Genomic DNA, 19,689 nt, shown 5'->3' with positions numbered 1-19,689 from the left:
GTTGTACAAGTTACAACTGTTACAGGCTCTCTGTCACGACGACAAACACAAACTTGTGGCGTTTTCTGATGAGCTTCAGAATGCTATTGGCAATGATGACACTTTTTCACAATGCATTGTGTTCAGTAATGAAGTGACTTTCCACCCATACAGGGGAAGTAACAAACACGATGTTCAAATTCAGCACCTACAGAATGCACACGCACACAATGTCAATGTGTTTTGTGCAATATCCCACTCCTCTCTTTATGGTCCATTCTTCTGAACGGTAACATGAGAAACAGTCAGCAGTATCTTTCTATGTTATAACTGGCTGTTTCTCAGGATGAATGAGGACAACTTCGGTTTTCAGCAATTCATTTTCTCCCTCACTGAAGTCGCCAAGGTGTGAATGTCTGAATAAAACTCTACAGAGTTATCAAACAGCAGGAGAGTTAGCACTTCTCAGCTGGCCTCCACAATTGCCAGATTTGACACCCTGCGACTTCTTCCAGGGAGGGGAGGTGGTGGGCGTGTTCATTAAGGACATTATGCACCGACACAACCGCAGAATCTAGAAGATTTGAACTGGATCTGTACTGTAGTAACATCAGTGACGATGGACGTGCTTATCAGAGTATGGGAGGAATTCAACTATTGATGTGATATTGTACATGTTTCTTGTGGAGGACATATTGAACATCTATAATCTAAACTTGAGAGATTTGTAAATGTGCATCCCAAGTTTCATAATTGCATGTCTTACAGTTTAATAAATACAGGTGTTCAAAATACATATATTCTTTCTAAAACCTCCTGTATAATGTTAACTGTCTCAAGAGACAGATACCTTCATTTCAGACCCACTACAAGGTCCCCACTGATACACTAACATAAGAATTTTAAGATGATGGGAGAGCTGATGGGGTGACTCCAAATTCAAATCACATTAACATAGATTTCCTTCTGCAGAATTAAAATATAGGTTTATTTAAATAAAAAGTTTGTCTCAGTTCAACACAAAGAACTTCTCAAGGCCTGACCAATCGACATGGATAGGAAATGGAATATTAGTCTGATGTTTGTAGTGCTACATACAGCACTCACATAGAATGTATTGATGTACAACCAGTATGAAAATCAAGATTTTTCTGTCAATACATGCATAATTTTGATCATGTATGCTTTGTTTATAATTAAATATTAAAATCTATCCTTTCTTTATTAAGCACCCTATTTCCTGTAAATGTTCCAAAGCCTTTCCAAAGTTAACAGCAGTAGTTCCTGCATGTGTATCCTCAACCTGTTCATTTTCTACTGTAGAATGAGAGTAACTTCTTTGGGAAGTCTGCTATCTTCTATATCGATGACTCCAGTTTCATTACAGGTAAGTTGTAGAGTTTATTAATTAAACTGCAGCAGTTTAATCTTAACAAAAACATGGAAGAAGCTAGTAGTATCCTGTAATTGTGTTTTCATTCTCTGACTATCAGATTTTACTCTTGCAACTTTTTAATTCAAACTGGAAACCAACAGTTTACCTGAAGTGAAATATGCAGTACTATGGCCTGTACTATTGCAAACTTTGTGGAATTTTAAGGCATCAGCAATCAGATCAGGAAATTCTTTAAAAATTACATTAAAAAAGCTGGAGATAAGATACCATATTCGAAAACATACAATTGTCAATTTATGCATACATCTTTACTGATGCCATTCATCAGCTACTAAGTTTTTACAGCCAGCTGTATGCAAATTTATATAAACATGCAGGTATACCATTTTATTTTATGTATATAGTATGGTAAACTTTTTTGTTATAATGTGAAATTCAAACACACTGCATATGTGTATTGATTAGCTTTCACTACAGACTAATTCATGAATATAACTGACTACAGGTTTTTTCACCACTTGCTACTTAAAAATAAAACAATAGCAGCTTCTGCACTTGTTAAAAATGTAATGACAGAAATGGAAATTGTTACACCACGAACACGACCCATGACTGCCAAACATGCTCTACTATTTCCATGCTTTTGGAATAGATTCGTTAAAATTTCATTCCTATGTAAGCTTATCTTCTGTACAGAAAAAAACCATTCCTGCAGGTGAATGGCATGAGTACACGACTGTCATTACGTGTGACATTACTGGAACTTTTCAGGTGATCACCACATTGAAGCACACCAGATGATGTGCCATAAGGCTTACTGCCACATTTTGGACTTTGAGAAAGATTGAATCATCCGTGAGATGGACATGGGAACATCACAACTAATCAAACAGGCAGTTGGTCATAGCACAATGACTGTAGAAAGAGTAATGTCAAGATGGACTTTGGCCGACAGTGTAGCAGCACGAAGTGCAGGCATGGTCCTTCCAAAAGGAGTACACCGTAAGAAGGTAGTTTGACTGGTTCTGATGAATAGACAGATGACAACAGCTGAAATCGAGGTAGGTTACAGGTAGTGTCACCACAGACCATCAGGAACAAAATATTGGAGGCTGGGTTTACATCTCAACTCACCATGTGTCACTTTGACACTGTACCACGGACAGAAGATACTTGCATGGTGTGGAGAGAGAGCCACCTAGGATACCGAGTGGCATTAGGTAGCATTCAGTAAAGTGTCTCGTTTCTGCTAGTGACAGTACTGTATTTGCCAGTGTAGAAGATGCACTTTTTTCCTTCGAAAATAGATGTAAAAACTGGACGAGTCTTATACGCTGTTAGGAAGTTAAGATAGATACCTATAAACTCCATTTCTTCAAAATTTGTGTGTTTTGACCTAAGGCAATTCACTGTTAGCTTCCCTGCAAATTTTGAGCGTTCCATTTGTATAGAATTCAGTGGCTGCACATGCCCCAGCATTAACAGTTTTTATATTGCTCATTCAGGCTTAAGTTATTGATGTGTTCAGTGTGGAGATCCACTTGGGTCATACCTATATTGTGGTTTTATTTGCAAACTATGGCTAAAAAACGGTACTGCTATATTGTTGCATTTAAGCTGCAAGTGACTGCACATGCAAAAAGGAGCATGGAAACAGGGCAGTAGAAAGGCATTTCAGGCCACTTTCAACTGAAAAACAAGAACTTGGTAGCAACAGGAAGATGTTTTAAAGAAAACACCTTACAGTAAATATAATCTGAGAAGTGGACTGTTAAATGATCAAAACTTTAAGCAGAACTCAATACTTGGAGTTTAGAGAACAGACAAGTCAGAATTTCAGTTTCTACAAAAATGATAATTCATCAAGCAAAAGCAATATCCACTAACAAAGGGATTGTCAACTTTATTGGATCAACATCATGGTGTTCATGATTAATGACGAGGTATCAACTATACATGTGACCGAGACAAAAATATTGCAGAAGATGGCAGCTGAGTATGAAGAACAAATTGTTGAATTTCATTGATTCGTCATTAACGCAAGGAAAAGAGATAAGTTTGAACTCTCACAAACTGAGAACATGGATGAGACTCCACTAACCTTTGATGTGCCTTCTAACAGAACTGTGGATTCCAAGGGCACAAAAAGTGTTATTGTTAAAACTCTACACAGTTGTTTTATCCAGCTGTGCTGACGGAACTCAATTACCACCACTTTCGGTTTTTTAGAAGGAAGATGCTTCCTAAGGAAGAATTGCTGAAAGGAGTATTTGTCTATGAACACAATAAAGGCTGGATGGATGGATGGAGGAGGAATGAGGTTGTGGATAGACAAAATTTGGTCTAGGCAACCTGGAGGCCTATTGAGGAAAGCTGCCCTGTTAATATGGGATCAGTTACTTCTCACAGACCAGAAGTCATTAAAAACAGACAGAATGAATTCAAGACTCTGTTCACTGTAATTCCATGAGGGCTAACTAATGCAGGAAGATCTGCAGTGGATAGGCACTTGGTGCAGGGAGTGACAACTGACCCTTAACATAGACGAATGTAATGTATTGCCAATACATAGAAAGAAGGATCCTTTATTGTATGATTATAAGATAGCGGAACAAACACTGGTAGCAGTTACTTCTGTAAAATATCTGGGAGTATGCGTGCGGAACGATTTGAAGTGGAATGATCATATAAACTTAATTGTTGGTAAGGCGGGTACCAGGTTGAGATTTATTGGGAGAGTCCTTAGAAAATGTGGTCCATCAACAAAGGAGGTGGCTTACAAAACACTCGTTCGACCTATACTTGAGTATTGCTCATCAGTGTGGGATCCGTACCAGATCGGGTTGACAGAGGAGATAGAGAAGATCCTAAGAAGAGTGGCGCATTTCGTCACAGGGTTATTTGGTAACCATGATAGCGTTATGGAAATGTTTAGCAAACTCAAGTGGCAGACTCTGCAAAAGAGGCACTCTGCATCGCGTGGTAGCTTGCTCGCCAGGTTTCGAGAGGGTGCGTTACTGGATGAGGTGTTGAATATATTGCTTCCCCCCACTTATAACTCCCGAGAAGATCACGAATGTAAAATTAGAGAGATTCGAGTGCGCACGGAGGCTTTCAGACAGTCGTTCTTCCCGCGAACCATACGCGACTGGAACAGAAAAAGGAGGTAATAACTGGCACGTAAAGTGCCCTCCGCCACACACCATAGGGTGGCTAGCGGAGTATAAATGTAGATGTATATGTAGAACTAGTTTACGTCAACTGTTACAAGTGTGTATCAATTGATCATTTAAGGGACTTATGAAGGAGGAGTGGAACAGAAGGATTGAATCTACACATTTTAAAAGCACGCTATAACTGTCAGGAAGGAGGAAGAGACCTAGCATTTCTCAAGTTTGTGAGTTTGTCAAGGCTTCATGGAACACTATGAAAACTGAAACAATGATTAAATGATTTACGAAGTGTGGAATCAGGAATGCACTGGATGGTACAGAGGATAATTTGATAATTTGTTGTACAAGGATTCAGATTCTGACATGGCAGCTTCAAGTATTTCTTCTTTCAATTCGGAGGATGAATTTTGAGGATTTGAAGACAAAAATTAAAAGATGAGCAATTTTTCCTATTTATATTGTCCAGATGTTTCATGTCAAGCACATATATAACTGTGTTGCAGTAGATGTATTGAAACTTTTTCCCTAAAAAAAGTCTTAAAATAGCAAGGTGCATCTTTTATGCTAGCAAATAAGGTAGACTGTTGCAAACCTGTGTGCAGGTGAGCTGGGGGAAGGTCACAGGAAGCAGCAAAGCAACAGGACTGATTTGGCAGCTGAAGGGAGGCTGAATGCGTGGCAGTGGTAAAACCTGATATACTCTCTAGGATAAGGGTACCAAATGGCATATTCCAGCATAAAAATACAAGGCCCCACACTAAAGTTCTTAACACATGTGCCTTGATGAATGTACAGATCCTTGACTGGTCTGCCTGGTCCTTTGATATGTCATCCATAGAGCATGTCTGGTATGCAATGGGGGAGGCATGAAAAGAAGCTTCCAGTCAGTTAAGGTGTGGCAAGAAAACCCTCAAGACAAGATTACTGATGATGATGGACATCATTTCTGAATGGAAAGAGTTCAACCATTCAATCATTAACACTTACACAAAGTTTGATAAATATCAGACTGGTGCTTGGTGGTGTGCCACTTTCCAGTTCCAGCAGAGCATATCATTGCTTTCATATATCCTACAAGCAGCTACAGTCATCAAAATCTGTTAAGAGCAAATAAAGGATATCTGACTGTTCTGCGCAAAACAACACACAAACAATGCTTTTCTACCATGTCTCCAGAAAAAATGGCTAATATCTTGGGCATTATCAGCACCAACACCAAATCTGTAATTAAATGGCTTATAGATCCGCAAGAAGAATTTAATTCTGTATTTTTTGGGGCACATGCTATTATAAATTGTAATTTTTGTTTGTGATGTTTATACAGCCTCATACACATCGAATTCACTGTTAACTTTGTAACAAGATCATTAATTTACCACATCTTATAAACTAATCAACAACTGCACTCATTGCAAAATATGTAATGACTTTGTCAAATGAGGAACTCTGAATTTAAAGCAACTAATAATATCTACACTTAAATTTTTATTAATGTCCACCACCTGGAGAGCCTTCACTCTTGATATGTTTGTAGTAATATAAGATGTAATGTCTCATACCTTTCTACAGTCATTGCCATATTTACTTTGATTTTGCATCTTTCAATTTTGTACGCGCCTCTCCACTCATTTCACTCGTGAACTTGTCTGTAAAGTGAAATGATGTGCTGATTTTTCATGCAGAATGAAAATTCAGAAAAACTACGAAACAATGATGAACACTCAATCAGAACACATCCAATGACCTAAACCAAGCTGTTACAGAATAACTAACAGACTGGATAAGCAACAGCAAAATTTTGTGAGAATATTATATGTCTGCCTTACAAAAATTACTGAAGAGCCTTAGTTCACTTGGGACCAATTTAAGATTTGTAAATGTAATGTGTTTGAAAGAACTGTAAAATGTGAGTAAATATGAAATTTCTAAGTGATAAATTACTACTTTCTACCAGACCTGTAAAACTGCACTACTCTTTGAACATGGGTGTACTACTGCCATCCCTTGATAGGTGATATTTTGATGAGGTCACATTATGAAGTACTACTGTCAGCAGCAAGAAAATCCTTTGACATAAATTGGTGACAATCAGATATCAACATACATATAATGATGTGAATACATGTTCATTTTTAAGCCAGGATTCTTTAAAAATGACAAGTTGTGGAAATGGAAAGTGAGTTAATAACATAACATTAAGTAATCAAATTACGCATGATGAGGAGCACTCACGATCTTTCATTATTTACATTGACATCAGCCAATAATACGACCACTTATATAGAAGGTTTACAAAGTAGTACTAGGACATGTTGAGGATGGAAGTTGTTTAGAAAAATACTGTGTTCAAATGCGAGAACACTATGTATCTTATACTATTCATTTATACTTCAAACTGAACCTCCATACTCTCATAGTCTGTGACTGTACATAATTAACAGATTACAGTCTGTCATTACACCCTCCTTACATGTCTGTGCAGACACTCCCCAAAGAAAGCACCTTATCATACACACATTCTTTAGTGGTTACACTGTGGTCAATAATCTATAAATCATATTCTATTTAAATATTTCCCAGTTGTTATTTGAGAACAGGTTTAAAAGTTTAGCAAATCCTACATAGCAATGTTTGAACCATGTACGTGACAACTAGCTAACACCTGTGACAAACCATGCAGGCAACATTGTGTGCTTCTTTATAAAAGTTGAACAAATGAAGACTGTGGAACTATATGGCATGTGCAGGAATCTTTCCATTCAACAATAAACTACTCCAAAGCTGAGTACTTAGGACCAGATTAGGGAGCTTACACAAACACTTCCTTTTCAAATGGACCATCCTGCTAGTCACCAAATGTGATTTAGAGAAAATATAAATCTAGATAGTCTAATGGGGATTTAAACTGTGCTCCTTCCTAAGCAGAGTCCACTCTGAACTATTGCACCATCATACTTTGTACTTTTAATGAGAAAGATTATACAAAGCAGCTGTGGAAAATGCAGAATACTACTACTACTACTACTACTACTACTACTACTACTATTCCTACAACTACTACTACGTCAGGGAACAATGTATGTTACACACAAAATAATGTTTTCACAGTTTAATATCTCAACATAAAAGTTTTACAGATAATGGGAGATGCCATTTACATACATACTTATCTCTGTATAACCATTCACTTATCAAACCACAACTTAAGGGCATCCAATCCAGTTTAATTTCCTTCTTTCTAATCCATTAATTAATTATCTTTCTATCCTACTCTTCTCAGTACTTCTATATTTCTTACTATCCATCCAACTTAAATGATGGGCTTATTCTTTAACTGATGTCATTCTTTCCATCCTGTGCCATGTCCAGATCTCAAAAGCTTCACACCTTGCTCCATCTTTCTTTCTTCTGTGCGTGTTTTAGCACCATGCAGGACACTCCAAACAAAACATTGTATTAGACTTCTCCTTAAATCTTTGTCCATATTGCTGCAGGGGATTCTCCTTTTCTTATAAATGTCTCTTTCGCCATTGCTATTCATGTTTTTAATTTCTTGTCACTCTTCGAGTTGGTTTCTATCCTGCTTCAAAAATATTTAAAGCTTTGCACATGCTCCAATATTTCTCCATTCAGTATTATTTTTACTCTTATTTCCTCCTATTGCCATAAAATTCCATTTTCTTGGTACTGATTTTCATTCCATAAATCTTTCCTGTAACTTCAATTGTATCCACCATATCCTGTAATTCTTTTTCATCTGTTCGAAAAGGGTGGTGACATCTGTAAACCTCAAACACCATATTCTTCTTCCTCCAATTTTCATCCCCTTATCAAGTGAGCAGTAGTCTATCATATTTTCAAAGTATAGGTTGAGAAGGGTAGGAGACAGACAGCACCCTTTTCTTCTTCCATTTCGTAATTCTGTCCACGTGATACTTTCTCCTCTCCCTTTTATTGACACTTTTTTTTAGTTAAATATAATGAGTCCAAATTGTCTTACCAACACAACCTGCATTTCTATAGTTGTTTTCCCTTCCACACACACAAAAAAAAGGAAAATCACTCCCATAAAGTCTGGACAGCACATCTGTAGTGGCAAGAATTTCCTTTCCCAGTGTGCTGAAGGTTTCGTAGATACCTTCACAGACAGGTGATCATCTCATCATTTCCTTCATCCCTCCTCCCACTCCACCCAGCACAAACTCCACCCTGGCAAAACTACAGTCATAGCACTGTGCATTCAGCTAGCACAGATCAAAAATATATTGCTGTTGTCTTAAAATATTACTTGTCAATATACCAAATTCGCTGCCACTAGTCAGCCCACTATGTTCAGAATCATTCCTATACCAGTAGCATGTCAATCCAGATCTCCGGAATTGTTATATCATCATATAGTAACACTAATCACCATCCAAATCCGGTAAAAGAAGTGGTTACTGCAATCACGAGTCTCAATAAATCTGGTACAAAATTTTTTGAAAGTTACTGCTCTGTTTATCACTAGATATTATATTTAATACTGATCTTTATGTTACTTCTTTCGTAGTCTAGCTACACTTACCATTTAACTCTCATCTGGAATTTCTGCCATAAGATAAGGTATTGTTTTGCACGAATGAGATCAGACACACAAATGTGTAACAAATATTAGAATTTTAATCGAACCTTAACGTGGCTTTCTGTTACTGAACTATATACCAACAATGACTGCATTTGGCAACAATATCAGTATCCCAACTGCCTCAAATTATGTCCAATTTTGCAAAGGGAAAGTTGTGTGTGCAGTACTTAAAGTCAAATCCAGTATAAAATTACAAATATTACTCATTTCAATACACAGACCAGTACTCAATTACTCTGCTAAATATTGCTGTGATAACTTGCCATCATTTAAAAACTGTTCTATTAACAATTCCAACTTATCACAACTACCACTGTCACAATCATTTCCACTCCAGCTTAAAGGAACAGATTAAAGCTACTGCATCGCAACTCCTCCATTACAGTGAATCGTACTTCTGGGTGTTCAGCAGAGTTGTCATTTCCATTTTATGTACAATACTTTGACAACTGACTCAGTCTTCTCCAAGTGCTGTGAGTACACACAAAAGCATAAATTCCAGCACCTGAAGAGGATGAATTGGTTGTTCATGGAGGTATTGTGCAAAAAAGAGCTCAGCTGAACACCCAGAAGTGCATCATTACACAATATTCTTATTTTGCAAAGGAAAGATGTCATCCTAGGAGAGGAAGAGAAGTCTTTCCAGTTAGGTTTCTTAACAACCCATCAGGGGTATTCCAGCCAACAATGCAGTATGACATTACTTTACAGCAAAACATGCAAAGTGATAACTTCATTAAAATAATTTGGTGGAATTGCACATGTTAATTATATGGACATATATTTCACAACAGACTAACAATGTTCAATCACAGGGCTCTAATTAACACCATATTTGACAAAGTACACAGGAAGCTCTAAAAAGGTCTTTTCCAAATAACATTTTCACAGTATACCAGGAGAGAGAGAGAGAGAGAGAGAGAGAGAGAGAGAGAGAGAGAGAGAGGGGGGGGGGAGAGAGAGAGAGAGAGAGAGAGAGAGAGAGAGAGAGAGAGAGAGAGACGGGGGGGAGGGGGGGGGGGGGAGAGAGAGAGAGAGAGAGAGAGAGAGAGAGAGAGAGAGAGAGAGAGAGAGAGAGAGAGAGAGGGGGGGGGGGGGAGGGGGAAGAGAGAGAGAGAGAGAGAGAGGAGAGAGAGAGAGAGAGAGAGAGGTGGGGGGGGGGGGGAGGGGGGAAAAAGAGAGAGAGAGAGAGAGAGAGAGAGAGAGAGAGAGAGAGAGAGAGAGTGTCCATAAAAACATTTCCACTTCCCATTTGAAGAAGGTTTATTGGATTTGTATGTGAAACAAATGCATTAATTCTTGGCATTAATTTATTGTTCCATCTTTTAGGCTGTGAGGCAATACATATAACCTTTATGAAAACATCACCAACAAAGCTTTTACTTACTGTTATTCAGTTTATAATAATACATTAAAGAATTACACATGACTGCAACAAATGCACCATGGCAACACTCAAGATAGTCTGGGACATGTCAAAATGAAAATAAACTGAACTTTTAAGATTTATCGCAGAAATAAACACAGCCATAAAACATGCCCAGTTGTTAATGTGACAAAAGACACAAAGAAGTACAAAACACACACACACACACACACACACACACACACACACACATATATATATATATATATATATATATATATATATATATATATATATATATATATATATATATCAAGTAAGTCTTCAAACATGCAGTACACAGTTTCACTTCATAGTACATTACAGCTTCAGAAAAAGTCAGTCAAAAATTTTGACAAATGAAGGAATGAGAAACTTTCTGTATAATCTCAAATGTGTTTTGAACTCCACAGAACATACAAAAATACTCACACATCTCATTCAAAATATGTACACTGTACGTCTACATCAATACAACAAATATTATGGATATACAAAGCCCAGTATAAGCTTGCTAATTGGAGGAACAAAGGAGTCCCATTATGTTCAGTTGCTGAACACAAAAATATTCAAATGCAGCCTGGCCAAGTTCTTACATCTCAGCTGTGCCAAAATAGTAACATTTTTAAGGGATATCATGAGAGAGCTGTTTAACTGTCACATACACACACAAGTTTCAATACAAAACCATCAATGGCATCAGACTGAATTGCCACATATGTCAAACTAAACAGAAATGGAAAGTACAAAAGTCAAATCCACTGACAGCTTCAATCCACATATTTTTCATACTTATAACGGAAAACAAAGAAGTCCCATGTCAAATACAGTTATTGAAATAGCACAATTTTTTTATGTGATTAAAGAAGGTAGCTTGCTTAAGATATGACTCATGGAGATTTGAAAAAAAAGGTATAAGTTAACTTTACACAGAATTATCCACACTCAACATATTTTTAATATATGTTTAAGACCATTATTGACTTCTACAGCTGCATTTCAAAATTTGTGAGCATTTTTATGCATCACAATGTGAAGATTTTGATCGTAAATTTCTGATTAGATGAAGTGGAAATTATGAACTGTGTTATTTAGGAGTATTATTATATACTTTTGGATTAAAGGAGAGCACTTACCGAAAAGTATAAGCATTGAGCTGTAGATAGGCACACACAAAAAGAAAGAAAAAACTTGCAAGCTTTCAGAATAATCCTTTTTTGAGCTGTTTTACTTAAGCTCAAAAAAGGATTACTCCAAAAATTAGCAAGTTTTCTTTCTTTTTTCTGTGCCTATCAATGACTCAACACTTCTGCTTTTCCATGTGTGGTCTCCTCTAATCCAAAAGTATTTACAATCTACGAGAACTTTCCTCCACAACATGTAGTATATCATTCCCAGAACATTATTTCATGAATTTTTATTGACCTGTGTCCTAATTTCTTTCTACAGCTGTGACATCTAAACACTAAAATGTCAAGCATTTCATCGAATGACGGTGTTTCACTTTTTCTTTTGTGCCACTGAATCCGATGTTTAGACAAAACTATTTCATCTGTTCACCAATCAAGAATTTTCTAAAATATGACAATTCTGTTTTCAAAACCCAGACTAGAAGCAATCAATGATTTCAATCAAAAAATTGTCACAAAAAAACACGTTACATCTGCATAAAAACAGACATCACCACTTGCAGGAAATCCAAAAACTCTCATGAAGGTCTGCTGCTGCTCCCCCCTCACTCAGAATGTTTGTGCAGCTATCAAGATTAAATTTTTTATGCGCACAGTAATGATGTGGTGTCACTAAATACTGCAGCAAAACCAAGCAGTGCAATTCAGACAAAATTTTTTACCTTTATACTAAAAAATTACAGCCTTCAAAAATGCACTTCTGTTCAGAAATTAATTCTCCTCTTCTGCTGATCTACACTGTCAGCACTGACATATTTGAAAGACTGACAACATATCCTTTAGGTTAACACTTTTGTTTCTGTCAGGTTTCTATAACCCATCAACTCACTTTGATACTCTGATTGCACAATGATGACATGAGGAATAAGTGAACATCATGATACACTGTTATAGGAAAGAAACTTAAAGACATTAATATGTAATAAAAAGTAAAGTTTTGTGAAATTCTAGCACTAGTTCAGTAAGTACAAAACTGTGAAAATGATACAAAAAGTTTGACAGAGAACCTGTTTTGGTATCATTTGAGACAGCTCTGCAGATAAATATTCAGAGCAAAATTCACAATATAAATAACAGATCAACATATTTATACGTTTCCTCAGTTCTTTCTGCTCTCTCGACATACGTATAAATAAGTGGTAGCCAAGCTTCACAAAAATCAAATGACGGATTTAAGTGCTATTCACAAAAAATAAAAATTTTCTACTATATCTATAACACTTTACTGCAAAGAAGTCGTGCCTAAGGGCTCTACTTTCATTTCCGTAACAATTTTTATCTTCGACATTTTTCTCTAGACTAAAAACATTGCACAGAAAGCATTATGGCAATCACTGAAGTTTATGTTCAGTATTGGTTAAAAGTGTCCACAAAGCACTTTATCAAAGGGCAAGAATATTTTAATACTGTATCTACTTTACGAATCTTGTGAACAATTTGAAACAAAACCATAGCTTGTATGTGGTTTAGTCCTCTACACTGATATTGGCTCCTTTGTTACTTAGTAGCACAATTTGATTTAAAATGTGTCAAATATTTTATTAACTTTTGTCTAAGCACAAACACATTTTCAAAAGACTAAAATCATTTCAAGCATGCATGACCTTTTTTTTACTCTTGCTCGTTTTTGGGCCTAATGGACAAGAACTTTGTTATTTTAATTATTGAACCACAAAAAGTACCTTGATTTCATTTCCAGCATTTCAGTCTGTTATACATTAAATATTACTATTTGGTACAGAAAATGTTATATTAAATAAAATACAGCAGTTATATAATTTATTCACTACAGGCAAGTTCATCAAGTGCACAATTCTGTGCACATAAAAATGCTGTCACACCACATGGAAATAGTGGTCAACAAAACTTCTTAAAAATTATATATGTTTAGGTTTTTAGGACATCCATACCAATGGATTCCAGAAAAACACCCATTGGTGTTCTCTTCAAACATATTGCCTCCATCGTATTAACAAGTTTATTCTTCATGTTTCGAAGTCTCATAGATGCATGCACAAATGTTACTGAAAGAAATAAAAACAAAGTTAGTAACAACATCAAAGAAAATTTTGGAAAATTAAAGCCAACAAGTTAAAAAAAAGGAGCTGCACTGATAAAAGTAAACTGGCTTTTTCAAGTAACCTGGCTACATTATCTCCAAGCAAAACTACTTTGGATGGATACTTTTTTTTAGTGATGCAGCAACTGAATAAGTTTGATTACTGTCATACATCTATGTTGGGTGCCACACATTTTTGATCCTTTTTAGAAGGATTTGTCAGCATAAAGTTAGTTATATTGGATAATGGCATGTCAATATCAGTTCAAGAAACAAAAACATACAAGATTGGGGAGAAGCAAAACTCTATGCGTATAATAGACCAGAACAGACAAGTGCAATTTCTGTACTCCCTCTAGATAGAAACTGTACCTCCAGTAAAAGCAATACTTTTGTAAAAACACAACCAAATGAATATTTGTTGTGATCAATGACCAAAAGGAGGAGGAAAAAAAATATAAATTTTCAGAAAATGGCAGGCACCTGCCCAGTAAGCAACTCTAGTAAGAGAAAGTGAAATGTAATGTGACGTTGATAAACAGAGGAAAAGAAGGGAGGGGGAAGAAAGGACAGAACATGCTTAAAAGTTAAGAATGTAAAGCTGTTATCAACCTACATGTTGGTTTGCCCTTGGATTAATAACAAAAATAACTTTATTTAAAATGTGTGCGGCTGTATTAATTTAAACTAGTCTAATACAAAAATTATGGTTATATGTACATAAAAGACATGAACTGATAAATTTCAGCAATGAAATTGGGATGTTTAATATGAAAACAGCTGTGCTATACTAAAAGAGACAGACAAATCTGTTATAATCCTATATGCAGTATGCTACTTTAATAACTCATTAGCACCTAGTCCTTACTACACAAATAAAATTTCCACAAAAAGCTGAAAAATTAAGACAAGGATTGCAGATTGTCTTCTTCAGTCAGTATACTGCCATGCACACAGGACATTATGTACACAGAAATTTTTTGGCATAAAACTAGTGATTAGAAAACTAGTGTATTTTATTGACATATTTACTGGAATCATAACTACAAAAAGCAGGCAGATGATTACTTATTTTCATTTAATTTTAAAATATAGGTTTGCTTAAATGGCTTCACTTGACATTTAATAAACAAATTTACCTGCAACAGGAAGCAATATACCCATCAGAAAAACTAACATGGACCCCAGCAAATAAACAGCAAAGTGAATGGCAACTAATATAAGTATCAGTCCAAAAACTGGGTAGTTCTTCTTAAATGCTCTGGTTGATGCTGAAGAGTTAATGAAATAGTAAAAAAGGCAAAATGCACCAAATGTTGACAGAAATCCCAGAAACAAATCCACTGGATGAATAACACTGAAAAAAGTAAGAAACACAATCTGTAAACTTTTTCTTTTAGGAGACCAATACAAAATTAAATTCAGTTAGAGATTAATTAATTTCCAAATTACAAGATATAAGTTGGTTAACTGTGTGTTCCATGGATCATAACTGACATGCACATCTTTCCAGCACCTCCCTGTGGGGCAGCCTTTAAACTTTGTTTTCTGTTCATTAATTACTCTGTTTTATATGATACCACTTGACTCTAATCAGATAAGTTGTGTAGTTTGGCTAGTTTTGCATCATGGCCACAGAGATCATTCACTAGCGCATGAACATTTATATCACTGACTACATTTTCATCCACAAAAATGTTGTCTATTAGTGTTCTGTTTTTATGTGTGATTTTGATGGTAAAATTAACAACAGAACATATGCCGTGAGTTGCCATGAGTGTTAAGTAATATTTCAACATTGTACCTTTTATCTGAGTCTAACACAATATTTAATAGTAAAGTCCTCAGAGCCTATCATGTAATGTCTTGTCTGCTAAGTGATATGACGACTCAGTTTTTTGCAAGAATATTGAAAGTTTCCCAACTGGGTCTACATAGTTAACAATTTTATATGACTTTTCTGGTGCCCACAGCTTACACACAAATGCATTCAATTTTTTATCTAAACAAAAATTACTGTTTATCAATATATTTGAACTTTATTTTATTTTTACATGCATGACAAATTCTCCTTTCCCCATATTATCCTTCCAGAAATAGCTGCTAATTGATAGTCCTCTATGTTTAATATATGGAGATTGTTCAAGACATATAAATTTCCTTTTAAAATTCTAAATCATGTAAGCAGATGAGAAAATTGATTATTACTGAAGTGTATTTGCAAATGGGATGGGTTTTCCTTGATTGACAACTCAACGTCATTGATACTAGCAGGACAAATTTCTACATTATTGGTTGGTGGGGGGTTAAAAGACTAAGCAGCGAAATCAGTAGTCCCTCCATCAAAAGAGTTCATCTCATGTCAGTCAGAACTTTGATTAAATTATGAAAGACTGGACGAGTGATTAAATCAAGGTCTTTGAAGCAATACTGGTGCCAGAGCTGAGAAATAATTTAAAGATAAGTAAACGCATATGGCTCCAGCTAGACTGTAGGTCAGAGCAGATGAGAGGTCTCCCAGAGTCCATCTGCAGCAAGACAAACCCCACTCACATATGGCCCCTGCCACCTGCCACCCCAATTAAGGGCAAAGACCGTTAAGTGTAAACAATACCTTATAGGTGGGAAATTTGTAATAGTAGAAGTGAGTATGCTAAAATGTAATGGATATCAGTTGGGCCAACAATACTAAAATAAGCCAGTGAAATAATTAGGTCAGTAGACAGGTAATGCCAAACGAGTGTTCCCCCAGGGATCTGCATGCGACAGTGACCATTGTCCATGCCATCTCAGTGACGATTCATCATAATGAAGGTGTTAAAAGAGGGGAACAGCACAAACTATTTACCAGAGTGCTACCACTAAAACAGAAAATAGGGTGGAGCAGAAAAAGGGGGGCTAACCTCATCTAAACACAATTAAAATAGAGCAAGAGGGATGACCAAGGCAACTGGCAAAAGAGGTAGGGTCGAGGGACCCTCAGAACCAGCTTGTAGTGGAAGATGCCCCAGTCCCAACCACCCCACCCCCATCCAGAAAATAGATGATGCCTACGGGTTTATAGAGATTAGGCATTTTGGTAATTCAAATAAAGCAATGTGGAACAAGAAAAGGAGAACTGACAGCTCCGGGTTTTGCATCCTTCTCATCGTGGATGAAAATAGGTGCAACAGTAAGAAGTAGTTCAAGTGAGAGAAAACCCAGGCAGCTAAAATCTAACCAGTCACTGAAGGATACTTCACAAGAGGTAATCATTGTCATATTAAAATGGGCTGAGAAAATGAAGACTGTAAGGAATTGAGAGGCAGTTAGCTTAAACTGTTACAGAAATAAAACAGAGAGAAAAAAATTTATAACGGCCTGACAGTGCAGAGGTAGAAAGTTGCTGTAAGGCCACATGTCGCAGTGAGAGGAACCCCTCTCCCCCCCACAGATCCACCCAACACTAAACATTGAAGTGCAATAAATTTTATTATAAAATCTGCTTTCCCTCAGAAAACTTATGCTGTTAGCTGTTATCCCATCATCTGCAAGTATCTGTGGTAAGGAGGTAGACAGGTTAATTGCTCACCTCAGATGAACCATCAGGCCACATACTTCATGAATATGGGCTATTGTGAGATTACTAACACAGCTGCATTAAGGAGAGTCTTCCTGAGGTGAATGGAACTCGTGGGTATGTCTGGTGTAGCTCTCACAGATTCAGCACAGTACGATGACATCTTTACAAGAGGCTTGAAGAGAAGTGTGCCACACCTCGGTGGTACCTTTAATTTCTCCAAGCTTGTTGAGGGTCATGGTAGCCTGCCATTCCATATCCCAGAGACTCAAAATTTGATATCGAACTTGCCATCTTCGGTCTGTGCCTGGTACTCCAACTTTAAGTTTGTCTCCTGTGGTTGCTTCTTTAGATAATTTGTCAATGAGTTCATTTCCAAGAATACCCACATGGCTCAGTTACTGTGGTTATGGAGCTATGGATGTCAACTAATAGGTCTCTGATGTTAGTGACCAACAAGTTTCTGGGATAGCATTGAGATATGTCTTGTCAGCAGCTCATGGAGTTGCTACAAACCAGGAAGTCCTTAGTGGCAAGATATAGCCCATGGTATGACTCAACTCTGCAGCATGTACACAAATGTACTCGGCAGAGAATACTTCTTGTGTCCCCTAGCATGTGCAAAACACACAATCCACCATGTCATTGATTTCCTATCCCTCTATGTAGATGCATGTCGAATTTGCGTAGTCACGGAGAGTCGAAATAAATAGGCACATGGTAATGTGGAATCAGCATTTTCCTTAGAGCTACAGGAGAGGTGCATCTGAATCATAGGATTGGGTACACACCACAGTGGGGCAGGCGGGTGCCCAGATGGAACTCTATACAGGGTGAACATTAATAAAACTGACAAACTGCCCGGATGGATTCCTGACGAAATGGAGAAAAAAGGTCCTATAAACATGTGTCCAGAAATGGACAATGTGCATGCAATGACAAAAATAATCCTGGAACACAGTATAGAGCTGCATTGCATCCCCATGACGACAGGTGTCTCAAGTGGGCTACATGGGATGCAATGCATGCGTTTACACGTCGCATCATGGATTGCCGCACCCTTTCGTGCGTCCCGGCCTCTCAAAAAATAGCATCACAGGTGTTGTCAACATGCTGTTGAATGGTCTGCACATCAAGAACTGATTCAGCAAACACAACACTATTCAAACGCACCCAGAGGTAAGAGTCCAGAGGGTTTACGTCCAGTAATCTAGCAGGCCATGCTACAGGGCCTCTGTGTCCTACCTAATGTCAGGGCAAGACGATGCTGAGGTGTCCGTGAGCTGTAATGTGGAAGAGGGATAATGTGTCATCATGCACAAACCATATGACCTGTTGTTCTGCCAATGGCTCACTTGCAAGTGGCCCAGGCAGAGTATTCTGCAGGAAGTCCCGGTACATTCCTCCGTCTGAGTGTTGTGGAATAATAGCCGGTCCGCGTATGTGGACACCAAGAATCACTGCCCACACACCGATTGATTAATTGATTGATTGAGAGGGGGTTATGGGGCCCAACAGTGACATCAGCCCGGCGATTCCTAACTTAGTCTCAGAAGAAAGAGGGTCCAATAGAAGTGGAGGGATCCAGTCAGAGGAGTCAAATGATAAAATGATGAACATTACACACGCACAATAAAAGCATAAAAGGTGAGACCAAATCTAAAACCTGGAAAAAAAGGTGGGATGGTCTTGGGGTCACAGACCAGGAAGACTAAACGAAGTCCCAACCACAACCAACATGCCTCTGCTCCAAGACTAAAGTAGGACCTCATATCTGGAAATAAAAACCACTTTCATAGAGGAAAATGAGGACCAGTTCAACCATCCGTAGACTGTCTGCTAATATTAAATTTAAGCAATTGGAAAGACTATCCTTAACATGAAGTGCCGAAAGAAAGGGACATTCCACCAATATGTGAGATATCGTCAGTTAGGCTCCACAACCACATTGTGGGGGTGTGTCGTTACGTAGGAGGAAACAATGGGTGAGCAGGGTATGACCAATGCGTAAATGGCATAAAACAGTGGACTCCTTCCTAGAGGAGCGGAAGGAAGAGGGCCAAACTGCAGTAGACTCCTTGATTGTGTGGAGTTTATTACTAAGAGCAGTAGCACTCCAGATGGCATTCCACTTTTGCGCAAAGAGAGATTTGACATAGACCCACATATCTGAAGCTGGAATCGTGAAAGGAAATAGTCGGTAAGTACCTGCTTCTCTAGCCAAACGGTCAGCCAGTTCATTTCCTGGCATGCCCACATGACTTGGGACCCAGAGAGAGATGACTGAACAGATGGCACACTCAA

At 37.5% G+C, this 19,689-nt stretch overlaps 1 protein-coding gene across 2 annotated transcripts in view; it reads right to left on the bottom strand.

Moving 5' to 3' along the window:
* LOC124721484 (PRA1 family protein 3) overlaps positions 1-19,689 on the bottom strand; it is a 71,633-nt gene that overhangs the window by 22,655 nt on the left and 29,289 nt on the right. Inside the window, exons 2-4 of one of the 2 annotated variants that reach the window (XM_047246491.1) lie at positions 14,966-15,183; positions 13,678-13,791; positions 6,108-6,194 (exon numbers count right to left, since the gene is read on the bottom strand). In XM_047246491.1, the coding sequence (XP_047102447.1) occupies positions 6,130-6,194; positions 13,678-13,791; positions 14,966-15,183 (397 nt within the window). In that variant the 3' untranslated portion in view covers positions 6,108-6,129. The remainder of the gene's footprint in view (positions 1-6,107; positions 6,195-13,677; positions 13,792-14,965; positions 15,184-19,689) is intronic. The other variant, XM_047246490.1, reaches the window with a different exon arrangement.

The sequence above is a fragment of the Schistocerca piceifrons genome, chromosome X (assembly GCF_021461385.2).
Source record: "Schistocerca piceifrons isolate TAMUIC-IGC-003096 chromosome X, iqSchPice1.1, whole genome shotgun sequence".
Classification (NCBI taxonomy): domain Eukaryota; kingdom Metazoa; phylum Arthropoda; class Insecta; order Orthoptera; family Acrididae; genus Schistocerca; species Schistocerca piceifrons.
The sequence above is the reverse complement of the archived record's forward strand: the minus strand, read 5'-3'. Positions and strand labels throughout refer to the sequence as shown.